Source organism: Pristiophorus japonicus, chromosome 1, assembly GCF_044704955.1.
Source record: "Pristiophorus japonicus isolate sPriJap1 chromosome 1, sPriJap1.hap1, whole genome shotgun sequence".
NCBI lineage: Eukaryota > Metazoa > Chordata > Chondrichthyes > Pristiophoridae > Pristiophorus > Pristiophorus japonicus.
This window is the reverse complement of record NC_091977.1, coordinates 329836664-329858008: the sequence shown is the minus strand read 5'-3', so window position 1 is coordinate 329858008 and position 21345 is coordinate 329836664. Positions and strand designations below refer to the sequence as shown.

Here is a 21345-nt window from a genome sequence, read left to right as displayed (position 1 = left end):
CTTGCAGTCGGATTGAGGTGAATACTTCGGTTCTGTCTTCACGAAGGAAGATACAAATAACCTTCCGAAGGTACGAGGGGACAGTGGGTCTAGTGAGAAGGAGGAACTGAAGGATATCCTTATTAGGCAGGAAATTGTGTTAGGAAAATTGATGGGATTGAAGGCCGATAAATCCCCTGTTAGTCTGCATCCCAGAGTGCTCATGGAAGTGGCCCTAGAAATAGTGGATGCATTGGTGATCATTTTCCAACAGTCTATCGACTCTGGATCACTTCCCATGGATTGGAGGGCAGCTAATGTAACACCACTTTTTAAAAAAGGAGGGAGAAAGAAAATGGGTAATTATAGATCGGTTAGCTTGACATCAGTAGTGGGGAAAATGTTGGAATTGATTATGAAGGACGAAATAGCAGCGCACTTGGAAAGCGGTGACAGGATCGGATCGGATTTATGAAAGGGAAATCATGCTTGACGAATCTTCTGGAATTTTTTGAGGATGTAACTAGCAGAATGGACAGGGGAGAACCAGTGGATGTGGTGTATTTGGACTTTCAGAAGCTTTTGATAAGATCACGCACAAGAGATTGGTGTGCAAAATCAAAGCACATGGTATTGGGGGTAATATACTGACGTGGATAGAGAACTGGTTGGCAGAGAGTCGGGATAAACGGGTCCTTTTCAGAATGGCAGGCAGTGACTAGTGGAGTGCCGCAGGGCTCAGTGCTGGGATCCCAACTCTTTACAATATACATTAACGATTTGGATGATGGAATTGAGTGTAATATCTTCAAGTTTGCAGATGACACTAAACTGGGTGGCGGTGTGAGCCGTGAGGAGGAAGTTAAGCGGCTGCAGGGTGACTTGGACAGGTTAGGTGAGTGGGCAAATGCATGGCAGATGCAGTATAATGTGGATAAATGTGAGGTTATCCATTTTGGGGGCAAAAACACGAAGGCAGAATATTATCTGAATGGCGGCAGACTAGGAAAAGGGGAGGTGCAACGAGACCTGGGTGTTATGGTTCATCAGTCACTGAAAGTGGGCACGCAGGTACAGCAGGCGGTAAAGAAGGCAAATGGTATGTTGGCCTTCATAGCTCGGGGATTTGAGTATAGGAGCAGGGAGGTCTTACTGCAATTGTACAGGGCCTTGGTGAGGCCTCACCTGGAATATTGTGTTCAGTTTTGGTCTCCTAGTCTGAGAAAGGATGTTCTTGCTATTGAAGGAGTGCAGCGAAGGTTCACCAGACTGATTCCAGTGATGGCTGGGCTGTTATATGAGGAGAGACTGGATCAACTGGGCCTTTATTCACTGGAGTTGAGAAGGATGAGAGGGGATCTCATAGAAACATGTAAGATTCTGACGGGACTGGACAGGTTAGATGCGGGAAGAATGTTCCCGATGTTGGGGAAGTCCAGAACCAGGGGACATAGTCTTAGGATAAGGGGTAGGTCATTTAAGACTGAGATGAGGAGAAACTTCTTCACTCAGAGAGTTGTTAACCTGTGGAATTCCCTGCCGCAGAGAGTTGCTGATGCCAGTTCACTGGATATATTCAAGAGGAATTAGATATGGCTCTTACGGTAAAGGGGATCAAGGGGTATGGAGAAAAAGCAGGAAAGGGGTACTGAAGGAATGATCAGCCATGATCTTATTGAATGGCGGTGCAGGCTCGAATGGCCTACTCCTGCACCTATTTTTCTATGTTTCTATGTTTCTACACACTGGCTGCAAGCCTTCAGTCCAGCTAAGATAGACTGGGGAAAAATTGCAGCCTGCCAACAGAAAGGAACAGAGGAGGTCCTGGAGTATGACGAGCGGTTTAGATGCACGTGGCTAGAACATTCGGGTATAAATCATACGGATGAGGAAATGGATGAACAAGTGTTTGGACCCCTGAAAGCAGCTTTCGTGGCAGATCTAAAGCCAGAACTGTCCAAAATGCTTAAGGTAGTGTTACCGGACTGGGAAGATAGAGGAACTACCTTTGCAGCATTGGTGAATCGATGTAACCAATTAGATCGGGATATGGGAGCTAAAGTCCGAGCTGTGCAGGCTATGGGATGGAAATCCCAGGATTCCGATAAACAGTCATTGGGAAAATTACCCGGAAAATGTCATTATTGTGGGAAAGAAGGTCACTGGGCCAAGACGTGCAGGGCAAAACAGCAAGGTCGCGGCCGGGGAAGAGGATGCAGCCAGGGATACAATTCAGCCAATAAACCAGGCTTGTCACAAGATAACGACCTCATAGAAGCATTTAAGCGACTGACAATACAACAACAAAAGGAGTTACTTGGGATAGCAAAAAACGATTAGAGCCCACCCTGGCCCCCCTCCTCGTACTAATACAATAAAGGGGAGATAGGCTATATATAACTGTGAGGGTGGGCGATAAGGATGTGGACTGTCTTTTAGACACAGGGGTGGAATTAACATCCTTACCCCTACAATATGGAGGCTCTTTGCCATTTAATGGTAGGGCATGTACAGCCTATGGAGTTGGGGGCCATAAAATGGAAATTAAAAGGACAACACCGGGCTGGGTCCAGATGAACTAACCACGCCGGTCTGGATCGGCCCAGTAGATCAACCCCTTTTGGGAATGGACGTTCTAATCCAAGTGGATTCATCATTGCATTTTGAGGATGGTCGGGTGACATGGTCAATTAGAACTTTGAAGAAAGAAGAATTGAAGGAACACCCGATATGGGCTCAAGATAAGAACGATTGTGGCCTACTCCAGATGGAGCCTGCGTCATTTACCGGGACCAAGCCTCCATGCACTAAACAGTATCTCATCAGTCCAACTGCCATTGTGGGAATCCTACCTGTTATTCAGCAATTGGAGAAACAAGGGGTGCTTATTAAAACACATAGCTCCTCCAATAGCCCCGTGTGGCTGGTACAGAAATCTAATGAGACTTGGCGTTTGACTGTCGATTATAGGCAAGCTAACCAGTGTATTGATCAAAAAGATCCCTCCACCATTTTTAATGCCCTCAAACCGGAACATAAATATTTCTCGGTTATAGATATGGCCAACGGATTTTGGTCGGTGCCTCTGGCACCGGAGGTTCGACAGTGGTTTGCTTTCATTGTTCAAGGACAACAGTATACTAGGACCTAGTTACTGCAGGGTTTCCACAACAGCCCTATGGTATTCCACATGGCTTTACAAAGCCATTTGCGAGAATTACCTCTCCTGTCATCCACAGTCATCCAATATGTAGACGATATCCTGCTAGCTTCAAACACGGAAGAACAGCATGAACAAGATCTACGAGCTTTGCTGGATCACCTTTGGCTGAAAGGACATAAAGCCAGCATCGACAAAGCACAAATATCCCAAGAAGAGGTTGTATACCTGGGACAAAAGATTTCACAATGATAGAGCGAACTTACCCAGGATAGAACTGCAGCCATTCGGGCTGCTAAAAAACCCACCACTATTCAGGAACTAAGGTCCTTTTTGGGATTGTGTAACTTTAACAGAAATTAGATTGGCTCCTTCACACAGCTTGCTCAGCCATTGAATGATATTTTAAAGGGGAAATGTGCCTCTAAAGAAGCCATCACCCACACTAAGGAACAGCAAGAGGCCTTCCTGAGTTTGAAAAAGGCCTAGTGTTTGGCACCGGCTCTGGGAATCCCCGACAGTGGTAAGCCATTTACCCTGTTTGTCCATGAGAAAGAAGGATATATGACAGCTATACTGACACAAGAACATGGGGATCGGCAAAGACCTACTGGCTACTATTCGGCAAAACTGGATGCGGTAGCCCTCGGATGGGGAAGTTGCCTAAGGGCCATGGAAGCTACATGTCGAGCGGTAATGATCACTGCGGGTCTAGTCCTCGACCAAAAGCTGATTGTCAAGTGTCCCCACACAGTACACGCTTTGCTGTCTATGAACAGAATGTCTCAGGTGACGGCAGCTAGATGGATCCGCTGGACAGCAGTTTTGGAAGCTCCTAATCTCCATATCGTCTGGGCCAGCCCGGTTAATCCCGCAACTATGCTCCCGATGTCAGAATCGAGGGAGCAAGAGGGGGGAGAATGTGAAGAGCATGACTGCGTGGAGATTTTAAAAGAAACAGAAGCAGCCGCCTTAGCAGCAGAGGAGCCTCTGCACAACCCAGACCTCATCCTGTTTACAGATGGTTCCTCCTTTGTTGACAATGGTACCAGAAAAGCAGGATGGGCAGTTACAACCTTATGAGGTAGTGGCAAAAGGATGTTTACCCTCAGGAACGTCAGCACAACAGGCCGAGTTACAGGGCCTGTCAGAAGCATGTCGAATAGCAGAAGGACAGACAGCTAAGGTCTACACAGATTCGCGTTATGCTTTTGGAGTCGCTCACGACTTTGGTGTATTATGGCATAAAAGAGGATTCCTCACTGCTGCTGGTACACCTATCCGAAATGGAAAAGAAGTCCGAGACTTACTAGAGGCCATACAATTACCTCAGGAAGTGTCCATCCTGAAGTGTAAGGCCCATACCAAGGAAAATACCACGGAAGCTCAGGGAAATGCCCTAGCCGACCAGGCAGCTAAAGATGCCGCCTCACAGGGTACTCCCCCAGAAGAACCAACACAGATGTGCAGATTGAAAGCACTCAGAACTCTGACACGAGACCTTCAAATAATGCAAGGCGAGTGTTCCCAAGAGGAAAAATGGACATGGATTGAGGCAGGAATTAAGCTATGCGAAGATGGTGTCTGGAGACAAAGAGTTACTGACAAGCTAGTTGCGCCACAAGCGCTTATGCCTTTTTTAGCCCAACAGATCCACTCATGGAGACACTTGGCCTCACAACAGATGATGGCATGGTTCAGAAAAGCTGGTGGGGTCGGAGATTTAATAAACATACCCAGCTGGTAGCAGACTGCTATGTGGTCTGCCAGAAAAATAATTCTGAACCCATCACGGTAATGCCCCAACTGAGGCCCCCTGCCCCTGTCGGACCATTCCAGCATCTGCAGGTTGATTATATATCTCTTCCTTCATGCCAAGGATACACTAACATTCTTGTCATGGTCGACAGATTCTCTAGATGGGTAGAAGCTGTCCCAACTAAAACAGTCACAGCCAATCACACTGCAAAGGTCTTGTGTAAGGATTACATTCCCCGATGGGGAGTCCCAAGTATCATTGACTCAGATCAGGGAACACACTTCACAGGTGCTGTCTGCCAAGAAGTCTGTAGGTTACTGAACATTACACTGTCCTTATCACCCACAATCATCAGGACAAGTAGAGTGAGTGAATCGAACTCAAACAACGGCTTGCCAAATATCACCAAGAAGAAACACCATGGCCCCAGGCACTACCAATAATGCTATGTAGCATTAGGGCAACCCCGAACAGAACTACAGGTCTAAGCCCATTTTCAATTATAACAGGAAGACCCATGTCGCTGCCAGGAACTATCGATTTATGGAAAACTGATGTTCACTTAATGAGTGACACTTTGTTATCATACTGTCAGAACCTAACCAATACTATTAGTTCTGTTTCCCGACAGGTATCGGCAGCTTGGGGTAATCCACCCGAAGGAGGACACGACATCATCCCGGGAGTTTGGGTGTATGTGAAAAAGTTGCATAAAGAACCTTTGGGTGCCAAGTGGGAGGGACCTTACCAAGTGTTATTGACCACCCAGGCAGCTGTTAAAGTCCAAGGAAAGAAAGCCTGGATCCATGCCTCATGTTAAACGAGCACCCGTAACTGAAGCTGAAATCTGATAAGGACAATTACTTGTTGCCAAAATGTATAAATTTACTGTACTACTGACTGTAGGTATTCTAGGTATTTGCCTACTTCTTACTAGCCGACCCTCTGCACCAAAGGGAAATAGTAGAGTACCCAGGGAATTACATATAAATACTTTTTTATATATGTCATACATTTATGCCAAATAAAGTAACATTTCTAGTTGTTGGGTGTGTGCGCATATTGCTATTCACTCAAAGGGAAGGATTCCCTTGAGGCCAATTCCTGTGAATATCTCGGAAATGGCTGAGTGGATAATTAATCAAAACAAAACAGGCAATGCGTTTCAGGATATGGAAAACTGGGCACATAAATGGAAGTCAGCAGGTTACAATCAGACTACCTTTGAAGGGGGGTACCAGCCATGCTACAATAATTCCAAACGGCCCCCATTTTTTGTTATTACTAATACAATGGGGGTAGGAAGTCTGTCTGATTAGAAACATCAAAGGAGGTCAAAATATGGGGTATAGTAACTGCTCCCAGAATTATAATGTAATCAAGCCACGGAACCGTCCAAACTGGACTGATGTGGGAGTTTTTAACGTAATGGGGATTCTGAATAAAACAGATGGAAAAGCCTGGACAGGCCCCGGAGTGTTGCTGACAAAGAAACAGCTAACCTTCATTGCCTATAATGGCACCTATTGGGTGTGTGGCCACAATGGCTACCCTTGGCTGCCCCAGAATTGGATGGGATCCTGCTTTTTGGCCTATATTGTGCCATATATGTATCATATAAAGTCACTGTCGGAACCGTCCTAAGAGAACTATCACAGAAACAGAGAGGTTCTTTGCCATTCTGATCCCCAGGTATGGGACCGCCAAACTGGCAAGGGAATCCATTAACATGGCATCCGTTGTGAAACAGGTAGCCAATGATACCTCAGAGGCCCTAGTTAAAATCAATGCAGAAATGGTAGCAATCCGCACAGTAGCCCTACAGAATAGACTGGCCCTTGACTACATCCTGGCTGAAAAGGGAGGTACTTGCGCCCTACTCGGAACTGAGTGTTGCACATATATCCCAGATAGCTCTGAAGAAATTACCCACATAGCGGAGCATATCCAAAAGGAGGTAGAAAAACTTAAGCAACCCCCATCATTCACTTTGTGGAGCGGGGCCACTGAATGGTTAGGTTCAATAGGAACTTCACTGGTGGAAGGTTTAATTCTATTCATTGTATTTATTTTACTTTTATATTGTTTGTTTATGTTGTTTGTTTATGTTGATTAAATGTTGTTGCAACCAGGCAGTTATAGCTGCTGTCCCGCAGGTGAGACACCTTGCAGGTCCCAGCAGACCGTCTGTCAGTGGCACAGGGGTATGTTATGCTTAAGGGAAGGTTGTTTACTGGTTGAATTACGATATTGATTTGGATTAAATTGGAATGAGGTTAATTAACCTACTAAAACCAGACTTCCATTGTGGCCATGATGGAATTAGGGTTGATGTAAATTTGTGTGGAAGCTACTAATCCGGACATGTGGCGAAACACATCAACAACTTTTAGAAGGAAACTCTATTAACATGTAAGAAATTATTTTGTAGAATCTTTAACCAGTGATACCTGATGTTTTATGATTCAGTTTGTGAAAGAAACAAAGGGGGGATTGATATAGAATTCAAGCAGGCTGCAAAGTTGAGAAAACACAGATCCCAGTCACAGACCCCTGCCTACGTGAGAGCCAGCACATTGCATTGAGCTATAACTCACGCTTGACATTTCAGGACTTTAGGCTGGGAGCCAATTATGGGCTAACAACATATCAATTGAGCCAATAAGGTCAAAGGAGGCGAGCCAGGTATAAGAACAGCCATTTTTTGCCATGTGTTTGAGAAGAACAAAGAGCTGGAACCCTGCCACGATTCTGTTGCTGCTGCTGGAATAAAGTTATCTTAAACTATCACCGGAGTTCGCATCTCATTGAAAATTAAGAGATCTAACACTTTTGAATATTGGAAATTTTCTTAATTTGAAGAGAATATTTGCTCCTGGGGTAGAAGGAATTTTAGGATCATGTTACAAATTAACCCCTCGGGCTCTTAAGCAGAGTCACCAGAGATTCTCTGTTTCTTTTGTTTTAAGTAGGTGACCATCGGGAAGAAGCGATGTTGTTTAAAGGGGTTAGTGGATTGTGCCTGAGCGATCAGGAGGGCACACCACCGTAACCGACTACATCTGGCCCCGAGCACATCTCAGGAGTGGGAGGTGGGGGGCCAGGTAATGGAACAAAACTATGCCAGGGCGGAAGTTTTGAACTCCGGTACAAGGGACCGTATAATATCGTTGATAAAGCTAGTCCCATGGTATATGCAGCCCAGTTACCTTGGAGAAATAAATGGTTTTATATTAAGCAGATTAAGTTTTTTCAGTTCACCAGCAGGTACTGAGACAAGAAGAAATGGTTATGAACATTGGGAGCTGGATTTATCCTCTCCAGGGGTACGAGGAAGAAGGCGTTCCATTGGGTTACCCCCACCTAATCAGGTACAGTATGATCCAAAGGGAAGTGGACAGGACACGGGAGCTGGAAGAATCTCTTCAGCTCCCAGATCTGGAACCACCTCCTTTCCACCGACATGCCTCACAAATCCTGCCAATCTCACGAAGTACTAAGAGACATATTGTGAATGGTAGAAGTAGGGACAACCAAGGGTATAGGATAGGGGTACATTTCCAATGGCATGGTAATCATACCATTGTAACCGTCCATTATATCAAGGGGGACAAGGACGGGAGCACGGTTGTACAAGCAGTAGAGTTCAAAAAAGACTCATCCAAAGGCTCCTTCTCCAATGAATAAACAGATTTGTGGGAAAAGCGAATTGTTTGTCATAAACACATCCCAGGGCCAAGGAATGGGCTAATGGTAATCCCAACTCAGATGATATTGTACCATGAAGTGCATCACGAAGTGCTACCTGTAATATTGAATCTAACTAAAGTGGGACTTCCTGGGTGGTGCAAGCCTAAAACAGCGCGGCTGCATGGGAGAATGATCAAGGGATTTTGGCAGAGGGCCAGTACAACCTGCACTGAATTCAGGGAGAGTGATGGGCTTGACAAGAATGGTGCCGAGACTATTGGGGAGAACCATAACAGGAGGTGGTGAGGCCTGATTAATATGTTGCAACTGGTTTAATGCTAAAAAGGGGGTAAACCAATTTATAGAAGGGGAACAAATCATCTTCAACGAAAGGGCTCGAAGTAATGTATGGATCTTGGTTAGTAGAACAAGCCCAAGGAAACCTGCAGCAGATTGCAGAGGGAAAGCTCTCTTTCTGGGTAACTGATCGAGACCTAGGGCAATGTCCACTTATCAACTGACTAAGGGCTCAATTTTCCCCAGTGATTTATGCCATTTTTTTGGGAACAGGCTGCTCTTTTTGGTCTAAGTTGAAAAACCACAGTTTCCCCCATCAATTTGCACTAGTGTAACTCAGTTAGTTACGATTTTTTTAGATCAGTTTTTTTTCAGCCAAAGGGCGCGTACATAACCAGCCACCGACCCCAATTGTGGCCATTTAGGGAAGTTTGGCCAGCTGAGAGTTATTCCAGTTGTGCTTAGGCCAGCGTATGTGGCCTCTCCAGAAAAACCTTCCGGAGAGTTAAGGAAATTGGTGCAGGTATGGAAATCAGCGCAGCAGATGCCCGGACACACTGAAAGAATTGAAAAATACATAGCAGCAACTTACCTCCAACCCCGCTGAAGGGCTTGCCGGTCTGGTCCCATTCTCGGTCCTCATTCTCCCGGTCCGGTCCCATTCTCGGTCCCCGGTTCTCACAGAGAGAGAGAGGGAGAGAGAGTGTGTGTGTGTGTTTGTGTGTGTGTGTGTGTGTGGGGATCAAGAATGGGACCGGACTGGGAGAATGAGGACCGAGAATGGGACCAGACCAGCAAGCCCTTCGGGCGGGGTTGGAGGTAAATTGCTGCTATGTGTTTTTCAATTATTTTAATGTGTTGGGAGCTGCCTGTATGCTTCACTTTCCAGCCTCAGCTCACATTGTGTCCCTGGTTACCATAGCAGCCCGATCTTTTTGGCGCAGATCAAGGCTCCACCCCCAAAACTAAAGGTCGGGTTACACCAGGCCAAAATAAAGAAATCCAACGGGGAAACTTATAATTGTTTTTTGCCGTACTTAGGCCCCAAAAAATCGGGCGTAACTCTTCAAATACGTCAAAAAAATGCTTGGGGGAAAATTGAGCCCAATGACTCTGTGCCAAGTCAGAATGTTGGTACAGGTGTACCCGGTGGCATGAGTATCATTTACAGGAACAGAATGACATCACCCTATTAGAGATAGTATGATATTACCCAATCATGTCTGAGAAAATTTAGTAGGATAAAAGGAACACCAGAAATGTAACCCGGGTAGATGGGAAAACCATGTGTAATCCCAGGCCGAATTGGGTGTGCTCAAGCTCAGGATATATTTATTTGCCTCTACAAAGTGGTAGAACATGCAGCCTCTGCATGCGGGTTTAATTGGGATGGGATAACATGGAACTGCACAATGAAGGTAATTGCGGGACAGCATTTTCCCGTATGATCTGTATAAAGAGGGAAGGGTGAATATTGTGTCAGCATCATACACCAGGAATACCAGTACGGTACCAAACTGACTTGTCCCATCGCGACGGGAATGTTTGTTTATCCCAGTGGGCCACGGGTTTCATTAAGTATTTATTTGCATCGACAAGTAAATATCACTATAAGAAAGGAGTTAAAAGTGTAACTATCAAAGGGAAGATATAATGAATTTGGATAGTTAATTGGGCCAATTGAGGATCAAGTACAATGGGCATTAAGCGAAATGGGGAACAGAGAGTCACAACGGTTAGATGCTGAGACTTACGGTACATATGATCGAGATAGTCCGGCAATGAACCACGACGCGATGTGTGGATTTCGTGTTATCTATTGTCTAACAACAACCAACACACACTATCGGGATGTGACGAGGGTGGAAACCATTTACACATTTGACATAGCCAGTATAGACCAAGAAGTTCAAGACTTAGCCCAACGTTTGAGAACCCTTTTACTAAAGAGAAACGATCTAACTTCTCAGTTGTTAGAAACAGGGGACGAGGTCGCCAGACAAATGCTGCAAGTCGAGGAAATCTGAGAGCCTCATGCTCAAACTATCAATAAGCTAAGTGTGTGACGAAATGATCTAACCCAAGAAACACATAAAGAACTTGTATGTGCAATGTATGGCACATGGTTACGAGGGAACATCCGATATAATGTAAACCAGATTTTTGTGTATGGAGAAAGAGTCAGACTGAACACTGTGAGCTCAAAGTAAAGTGTGACCGTAGTCTTTTATTGCAGGTCTCTAAAGTGCCTCTCCAACCTGTGAAGCCTTCTTAAATACCTGTGCTCCAAGGGATTATGGGATCCCTTGGGACTCTGGGGAATGAGCCCTCTGGTGGCTGTACAGAGTAAATACAAGTCCACATATATAACAACATTCCCCCCCCCAAAGTCAATAGTGTAACTATTTACAATGTGAGTCGATCTGGGGCCCTTCTTGCCCTGGTTGATTGTCTCAGTGTGAAAGCTGATGTTGTTGAATCATTTGTTGGGCCTCACTGGGCTGCTGTGCAGCTGGCTTTGCTGGGCTGCCTGGTGTGTTGGGCCCTGCTGGGCTGCTCTGGATGATGGGTTCTGCTTCATGGTCAACCGTGGTGTCGGTTGCCACTGGTTTGTGTTTTGGGGGATCAAAAAAGGTAGGGTCCAAGGTGGGTTGCTCAGGGTAGTCCATGAATCTGAGTTTGATTTGGTCCAAGTGTTTCCGGTGAATGAGTCCATTTGAAAGTTTGACCCGAAACACCCTGCTCCCCTCTTTGGCCATGACAGTGCCGGGAAGCCACTTGGGACCTTGTCCATAATTTAATACAAATACAGGATCATTGGCTTCAATCTCGCGTGACACATTTGCGCTATCATGGTATGCACTTTGTTGAAGCCGCCTGCTCTCTACCTGTTCATGTAGATCAGGGTGAACTAATGAGAGCCTTGTCTTAAGTGCTCTTTTCATGAGCAGTTCAGCAGGTGGGATTCCAGTGAGTGAGTGTGGTCTCGTGCGGTAGCTAAACAGGACTCAGGATAGGCGAGTCTGCAGTGAGCCTTCAGTTACCCTCTTCAAGCCTTGCTTGATGGTTTGCACTGCTCTCTCTGCCTGACCATTGGACGCTGGTTTAAACGGGGTAGATGTGACATGTTTGATCCCGTTACGAGTCATTAATTCTTTGAACTCAGCTCTGGTAAAACATGGCCCGTTGTCGCTCACCAGGACATCGGGTAAGCCATGTGTGGCAAACATGGCCAGCAGGTTTTCAGTGGTGGCAGCGGACGTGCTAGCCGACATTATCTCACATTCAATCCACTTGAAGTACGCGTCTACAGCCACAAAGAACATTTTATCCAAGAACGGGCCTGCATAGTTGATGTCTACCCTAGACCACGGTTTGGAGGGCCAAAATCATAAACTTAGCAGCGCCTCCCTGGGTACATTGCTTAACTGCGAGCATGTATTACATCTGTGAATGCAGGACTCTAAGTCCGCATCGATACCGGGCCACCACACGTGGGATCTGGCTATCGCTTTCATCATTACGATGCCTGGGTGGGTACTGTGGAGGTCATTGATGAAGGTGTCTCTGCCTTTCTTGGGGACCACTACTCAATTGCCCCACAGAAGACAGTCTGCCTGTATAGACATTTCATCTTTGTGCCGCTGGAACGGCTTTATCTCTTCCTGCATTTCCACTGGGACACTGGACCAGCTCGCGTGAAGCACACAGCTTTTGACTAGAGATAAGAAGGGGTCCTGGTTTGTCCAGGTTTTGATCTGCCGGGCAGTGACGGGTGATTGCTCACTCTCAAATGCTTCCATAACCATGGCTAGATCTGGGGACTGCGCCATTTCCACCCCCGTGGTGGGCAATGGCAACCTACTGAGAGCACCGGCACAGTTTTCTGTGCCTGACCTGTGACGGATGGCGTAGTTGTATGCGGACAACATGAGCGCCCATCTCTGGATGCGGGCCGATGCGTTGGTATTTATCCCTTTACACTCAGAAAACAGGGATATAAGTGGCTTATGGTCAGTTACCAATTCTAATTTTAGCCGAAACAGGTATTGATGCGTTTTCTTTATCCCATAGACACACGCTAACACTTCTTTTTCAATCATGCTGTAGGCTCTCTCGGCCTTAGACAGATTCTTGGATGCATAAACAACCAGTTGCAGTTTCCCGAAATCATTAGCTTGTTGCAATACACACCCGATGCCATGTGACGTGCATCACATGATAGTACCAAACGTTTACATGGATCATACAACACAAGCAATTTGTTCGAGCCTAACAATTTTCTCGCTTTTACAAAGGCATTTTCTTGGCTTTTGCCCCAAACCCATTCGCCCCCTTTTCGTAGTAAGACATGTAGTGGTTCTAGCAGGGTGCTGAGACCCGGTAAGAAGTTACCAAAGTAATTCAAGAGTCCTAGAAACGACTGCAGCTCCATCACGTTCTGTGGCCTTGGTGCGTTCTCGATTGCCTCCGTCTTCGTGTTAGTGGGCCTGATGCCATCCGCCGCAATCCTCCTTCCCAGGGACTCCACTTCAGGCGTCAGGAAAACACACTTCGAGCGTCTTAACCTGAGCCCCACGCAGTTGAGTCGACTAAGAACCTCCTCCAGGTTCTGCAGGTGCTCGACTGTGTTCCGACCTGTGACCAAGATGTTGTCCTGGAAGATCACGGTGTGCGGGACCAACTTCAGTAAACTTTCCATGTTTCTCTGGAATATCGCCACCGCTAATCGGATTCCAAACGGGCATCTGTTATAAACTAAAAGACCTTTGTGCGTGTTGATGCAGGTGAGGGCCTTCGATGATTCCTCCAGTTCCTGCGTCATGTAGGCTGAAGTCAGATCCAGCTTCATGAAAGTCTTTCCTCCCGCCAGCGTTGCAAAGCGGTCATCGGCTTTCGGTAGTGGGTATTGGTCCTGCAGGGAGAAACAATTGATAGTTACTTTGTAATCGCCACAGATTCTGACGGTGCCGTTTCCCTGGAGGACTGGGACAATAGGACTGGCCCACTCGCTGAACTCGATCGATGAAATGATGCCCTCTCTTTGCAGCCGGTCTAGCTCGATCTCTACCCTTTCTTTCATCATGTACGGTACTGCTCTTGCCTTGTGATGGATGGGTCGCGCCCCCGGAATTAGGTAGATCTGCACTTTTGCTCCTTGGAATATCCCGATGCCTGGTTCGAACAGCGAAGGAAATTTGTTTAAGACCTGGGCACACGAAGTGTCATCAGCAGGCGATAGCGCTCGGACGTCGTCCCAATTCCAGCGTATCTTTCCCAGCCAGCTCCTGCCGAGCAGCATGGGACCATCGCCCGGTACCACCCAGAGTGGTAGCTTGTGCACTGCTCCATCATAGGAGACCTTTACAGTAGCACTGCCGATTACAGGAATCAGTTCTTTCTTGTACATTCTTAGTCTCGTGCAAACTGGAGTTAAGAATGGCCTTGAGGCCTTGTTGTACCACAACTTTTGAAAGTTTTTTTGCCCATGATGGACTGGCTCGCGCCCGTGTCCAGCTCCATTGACACCGGGAGTCCATTTAGTTTAACATTCAGCATTATTGGGGGACAATTCGTGGTGGAATGTGTGCACCCCATGTACCTCTGCTGCCTCTATTTGAGGCTCTGGTTCATAGTGATTCTCCGTCAATCTGTTCTCCTCTGCAACATGTTGGTTTGCAGGTTTAACAGGCTTAGCAGCTCGCCTGCACACTCGTTGGATGTGTTCCACTGTTTCACAGCCCTTGCAAATGTATCCTTTGAATCAGCATGAATGGAAATGATGATCACCCCTGCAGTGCCAACAAGGTGTTAATGGCCTTGCATTCACCACCCTTGATGGTGGACTCTGAGACATCTGCGGATGTGTAGCTGAAGGTATGTGTGACCTGTCCTGTACATTACGATTTGAAAATAACATCACTTTGTTTTCAGTACTTGTAGCAGCACTTGCGTGCTGAAAGATTTGCTTAGTATTGTCACTGGTGGCGATGAATGCCTGGGCTATCTCTATGGCCTTACTCAAGGTTGCGGTCTCTACAGTCAAAAGCTTGCGAACTATGGTTTCGTGGCCAATGCCAAGTACGAAAAAGTCTCGGAGCATGTGCTCCAAATGTCCTTCAAATCGCAATGTCCTGCAAGGCGTCTTAACTCGGCAACATAACTTGCCACTTCCTGGTCTTCAGACCTTTTGTAGGTGTAGAACCGGTACCTCGCCATCAAAATGCTTTCCTTCGGGTTCAAATGCTCTCGGACCAGTGTGCACAAATCGTCGTACGATTTCTCCATGGGTTTCGCTGGAGTGAGCAGATTCTTCATGAGGCCATACGTTGGTGCCCCACAGACGGTGCGGAGGATCGCTCTATGTTTGGCAGCGCTCCCTTCCCCATCTAGCTCATTGGCCATGAAGTATTGGTCGAGTCGCTTCACAAAAGTTTCCCAATCATCTCCCTCCGAAAATTTCTCCAGGATGCCCACTGTTCTCTGCATCTTTGGGGTTGCTATCTGTATCTCGTCGCCAGTTGTTGTGTATGGAGAAAGACTCAGACTGAATACTGTGAGCTCAAAGTAAAGTGTGACCGTAGTCTTTTATTGCAGTCTCCAGAGTGCCTCGCCAACCTGTGAAGCCTTCTTAAATACCTGTGCTCCCAAGGGATTATGGGATGACTCCGGGGAATGAGCCCTCTGGTGGCTGTACAGAGTAAATACAAGTCCACATATATAACACAGATGAAACAGGGAAAAATACCCGATTGAATAAGTAATGAGCAGTTGTCCAAATGGACTAAGGACGGTATTACCCTCTGATGTTCGTAAGACAACACAAGTAATTGTATTACCAGAGAATTGAAATTGATAGGTATGGTTCTAGCTATCCCACAGATAGAGGGTATGGATGCCGAACCTCTGTGGGCAGTACAGAACATAGGCGAAATACAAGGCCAATCCCGGGTTCAGTTCCACGATACGTCCCCTTATGGAAGGAGTGCAATGCACAACGTGTGGGTTCATTCAGACGGTTAATTGCATGTTGGAGATTAGTCCCCTTAGTCAGGAAGGGACTGAGGTGGCAACCCGGGATGATGGGACGTACTGCACATCTACTAAGGAAAATGAGTACAAGCATGGTAATGTCATATGTGTGATCCCACAACCTCATTTCTGTTTTACACCTAAAGCTGTGGTCAAAATAGGTCATCGATACCTATTCCCACAAAGAAAGGAACTAATCAAGAACATCACTTTAAACAACCCAAGATGGGAGGATGAAATGGAACAATATGAGATACCAAGTTGGCAAGACATTTCCCGCCTCAAAGAACATTTGATGTAATTGAAAAAGGACACTGAGAAAAGTATACAACATTATCATGAGATTTTGGCAGATACCATATAGCATTCGAAGGACATTGAGGAAACTCTGAAGGACACACAATGGTGGGAACATGTATGGAATTGGGGAATGAATGTGAATATCCATCCGTGGATTTATATATTCTCTCACGTATTGGTGGTCATACAGTTAGGGCTAGCTGTTGGATGGGGAATTGGGTTATGCGTGACATGCGGAAAGAGGCAAAGGAAAAGGAAAGCAAAGGCTTTAATTATGGAACAGCGAAAATTACTAGACGAGCACCCTGAAATATTCTGAGATGTAGGTTACGTCCCGAGTCCCCCAAACCGCATGGCTGATCACCACAAAATGGAGCAGGGGATACAGGATGAAGTAGAATTAGGTTGGTAATCTTGGGCTGGGTAGCCAAGTACCAAAAGGTGGAACTGAAGTGGGGCTTTTGAGCGCTGCTATAATTAAAGAGTTAAGGGTCTCGGGACTAAAAAGAGCTAATAGGCTTTTGTAGTGGTCAACTTTCTAAGTTGGTCAATGGGCAGTTGAGATAACGTTCGGAATAACATGTTGACTTTGCAATGGCTAACGGATGTAAGCTGTGTGACTTGGAGTTTGAACCACGGGGGTCTAGGAGGGCAGGAAAGCAGAGCAATGGGGCAGAAATGAAATGTTAACAGGATACCATCTGGCCTGAACAAGGGGTCAGAAGTAATACATTGGAGAAACTCCATCTGGTATGAAACATAGGTGAATGACTGCGTGACGTGAAAGGGAATTAGTCAATCAGCAACTGTGCACGCTGGCTTTGGGCCAATTAAACTGCGTAGCAGGATCATGCATGAAGCTGACATGCATCAAAGATTGCTTGGAACTTTGCATCATCGGAGAAGCCTAGCTACAGACAGAGAGCGGGTGGTCTCCCAACCGGTGCAAATAAATACTACTTGAATCTTCGAACCCAGACCTGGTGTTGAGTGTTTATTTTAAATACTCCACTAGAGGCAGTACTGAGGGATTTCTGCATTGTTGGAGGGGCAGTAATAAGGGAGTGCTGCACTGTTGGGGAGCAGTACTGAGGGAACACTGCACTGCCGTCTTTCAGATGAGATGTTAAACCAAGGCTCCATCTGCCCTCTCAGATGAACGTAAAAGATCCCATGGTACTATTAAAAGAAGAGTAGGGGAGTTCTTCTCAGTGTCCTGGGCCAATATTTATACCTCAACTAACATCACTAAATAAAATTATCTGGTCATTTATCTCATGAATGTGTGTGGGAGCTTGCTGTGTGCATATTGGCTGCTGCGTTTCTCACATTACAATAGTGACTACACTTCAAAGATAGTTCGCTGGTTATAAAGCGCTTTGGGACGTTCTGAAGTTACAAAAGGCGCGATATAAATAAAAGTCTTTTTTTTCTTTCACACATGAGCCCAACTGACACTGAGAGTAGTCAATATTAAAAATACAAAAAGCAAGCTTTCCCTCTTTGGAACCCTTTTTTTTCCACAGTATGAATGAAACAGCTGGATAATTTGCAAAAGCAAGTTAGAATGCCATCAAATCTGAAAATCGACCAAGCTAAACCATGTGGATGAACTAATTCACAAGGTCCTGCCGTACATCAGTGGAGTTTTACACAAGTGGTGATCTTCCTGTGAAATGAAACGCGGCGGTGGAGAACTTGCCTGATGCAGTGCCGACAACTCCACTAATAAACCCGTTGCCTTTGTAGGTCACATCACTGGGCTTGTAGACGGTGAAGACTCTGTACCTCAACCCTTGAATTAGCGGTGGGGCCTCCCACTGCCATCGCACTGTGTCCCCGACATAGATATCCAGGATCGAGGGATTCCAGTCGTACCCCACTCCGAGTGCTGTCAGGGAAAATAGTGACCAATATTGAATGTATATTCGAGAAATAAAACATCAGTCGCTATAAAGAGCTTCGTTAGCAGGAAGTTACATGATCTTAATTTGCAGTCACTCACTGATAAGCCACGGGTTCAGGAGAAAATATTTCAGCTTCTCAATGCGAGAGCTCAGTATTTTTCACTGAGTATGTATCACGTTAAACAGATTTTGCAGCTATTTTCCAGTTGCCTCCAGGCTTCAAGATTTGGGGAGTCCGGAACAAAGGGGCATAACCTTAAAATTAGAGCGAGGCATTCATTGGGTTTATGTCAAGAAGCACTTCTTCACACAAAGTGTAGAGGAAATCTGGAACTCTCTCCCCCAAAAAGCTGTTGAGGCTGGGGGTCAATTGAAAATTTTGAAATTGAGATCGCTAGATTTTTGTTGTGTAAGAATATTAAGGGTTACGGAACCAAGCTGGGTAGATGCATTTAAGTTACAGATCAGCCATAACCTAATTGAATGCCAGAACAGGCTCAAGGGACTGAAAGGCCTTCTCCTATTCTGATCATCCTATTTACCACATAGAGAGCTGGGGCCACTACAGCACAGTTTGAAAAGGAAGTCACTTACTTTGATGACTGCCATTGTTGGTGATGATGAAGCTTCTTCCAGTTGGATCAAGAACACACTTCAGTATGTTTGGTGAAGCGAAGGTTATGTGACAAGGAACAGAACCTGTAAACGTTGTATAACGCAGTATTCCAGAACAGAAAAAAGGTCAATTTCTTGTGATAAATTCCATTTGTAATTCAGCTTTATAGTATTCACAGAGTAATAATCTGAATATTGAGTAAATGCTGAAAAGTACAAGCCAGTAGAAACTTTCAATGAAAGGTATTGTAGGTTCTCTTAATATTATGGCTCGAGGGGCCAAATGGCCTACTCCAGCTCCTATTTCTTATGTTCCTATTTCTTATGTTCTTACCAAATTGGACAATGTTGTCCTCTGGGGTAGGACTGAAACCAGACCCGGAGATGGTGATTTTAGTGCCTCCATACAACGAGCCTTGAAGAGGGGTCATTTCTGTTACACGCAAGACATACTCAATTGAAGCATTTACAGAACTGCTGCAGTGGAAGAAAAAGATAAAGAAACCAAACTTTAACAAAGCATTAAATACTACTGAAAGAGAAACAAAAAGTACAGATGAAACCGGACAGGAAATATTACCATCCAATCATAAAATGCACTTCGAATTTAAGCTCTATATAAAAGTACTGTTTCTTAGAAAGTGGGCATGTATGAGATGCAGCAAATTGTTGTGACCTGGAATGCACTGCCTAAAAAGGCAATGGAAACAGATTCAATAGTAACTTTCAAAAGGGAATTGGATAAATACTTGAAATGGAGATATTTGCAGGTCTATAGAGGAAGAGCAAGGGAGTGGGACTAATCGGAAAACTCTTTCAAAGAGCCGGCACAGACATGATGGGCCAATCGTGTTGTAAGATTGTATGACATTAATCTCCGAGGAGGCGCTCAGCAAAAAGATTTCGGGCTCCTCCGATACTGAAAGTTTGCATGTTCGGTCCTGATCAGGACTGACACGGGGCACATTACTGATAATGTCCGATTCTCTGGAATTTCTTCCTCGATAGTTATATGCAGTAACTTAGCACGTGAATCAAGAAATGTTTACTAGCATAGCATCTGGACTTTAAACATTGATCATATAAATAAGAATAATTAAACACTGGGGCCCACAGCTTTACTGAATATCATTTTTTAATTCCAGAGCGGCTGATTCTTGAGATATGGAATTTTTTAAAATGAATTCATGGGATGTGGGCATCGCTGGCATTTATTGCCCATCCCTAACTGCCCTTGAGAAGGTGGGAGTGAGCCGCCTTCTTGAACCGCTGCAGTCCGTGTGATGAAGGAGCTCCCACAGTGCTGTTAGGGAGGGATTTCCAGGACTGTGACCCAGCGACGATGAAGGAACATCGTCCATATGTCCAAGTCGGGATGGTGTGTGACTTGGAGAGGAATGTGGAGGTGGTAGTGTTCCCATGCGCCTGCTGCCCTTGTCCTTCTAGGTGGTGGAGGTCGTGGATTTGGGAGGTGCTCTTGGGTTTATACTGGTTTTTACTGGTTTTTGCATGCTCCGAGAAATTAAGTTAAATGAAATTAAATGTTGCATCTGAAGATACGAGCATTTTGGGTTAGAGTTTCCGTTTAGGGCACAATCGGCTTTCCAGATGCAAATTTTGAGCATTTTTTAAATTGTTTTTGTTCTCAAGCTTCCGCTCAAACTTATTTGCATTTCGCCGAATGCAAAATCTGCCACGAACCAGCGTAATCGGGCAGCGTTTTAAAATGTAATTTATAAACAAATTTTGCTTCAAAAAAATATTCTTTGATATATTTAGCAGTGGTAACTTGGTGGAAACTCCACCCCAAAATACTCGCACCTTCGGGTGCAACAATTAATTAAATTTAACTGAATTTCCCGGGGCACGCAAAAACCAGTAAAAATGCAGTTTGATTAATACAGCTAAAAATGGGTTTATCACAAAAAATAGCGTTTTTTTTCAGTCTCAGTACACCACCTGTGAGTAACCTGATTTTAAAAGACTGAAAATGACTTTTAAAAACTATACAGAACCATTTGCTACTTATATTGGGATACAGCAGTCAGTTTCTTTGTAAATTAAAAGAAATGATAGTCAAATGCTTTTAAAACCTTCCTATTAGTATCCTTGCACGCAAAAGAACCAGCTTAATGTTCAGAGCCTCCTCAAAAGCCCACAAACGGGCGTAATTAGTGGAAACACCCAATGGTGTGGCCAGTCATGCTGGGCAGGACCGGCTTCTAGCACATTGGTTTTTAACCAGCGCAAACAATCGCGGAAACTTGAGTTGCACTGAATGTAATTTGCGCTTAAAATTCCGCGATCCTTTGTGCTGGGAACACCGATATCGGATGAATTGCGACAAAATAACCAGTGCAACCGAGCGGAAACTGTAGGCCTTTATACCTAACATGAGCTTTTGTGTAGATGCTGTAATTCCCTGGGGGGAGGCTGGGCAGACGACAGGTGATGCTATTGGTTGACCATCCAAGGATCAGACACTCAGAACTCCCAATAAATACAAAGCTGTCTTCAGACCTGTTGCCAAAGTCCGATCCATAGATTGTCAGATTGGAGCCACCTACAAAACAAGTGTCAAAATAGTTACATTGCCCTGTTCAGTT

At 45.3% G+C, this 21345-nt stretch overlaps 1 protein-coding gene across 1 annotated transcript in view; it reads right to left on the bottom strand.

Moving 5' to 3' along the window:
- pkhd1l1.1 (PKHD1 like 1, tandem duplicate 1) overlaps positions 1 to 21345 on the bottom strand; it is a 402260-nt gene that overhangs the window by 249701 nt on the left and 131214 nt on the right. The window contains exons 33-36 of the mRNA XM_070881087.1: positions 21128 to 21302; positions 19074 to 19216; positions 18719 to 18823; positions 17920 to 18108 (exon numbers count right to left, since the gene is read on the bottom strand). Coding sequence (XP_070737188.1) covers positions 17920 to 18108; positions 18719 to 18823; positions 19074 to 19216; positions 21128 to 21302 — 612 coding nt within the window. The remainder of the gene's footprint in view (positions 1 to 17919; positions 18109 to 18718; positions 18824 to 19073; positions 19217 to 21127; positions 21303 to 21345) is intronic.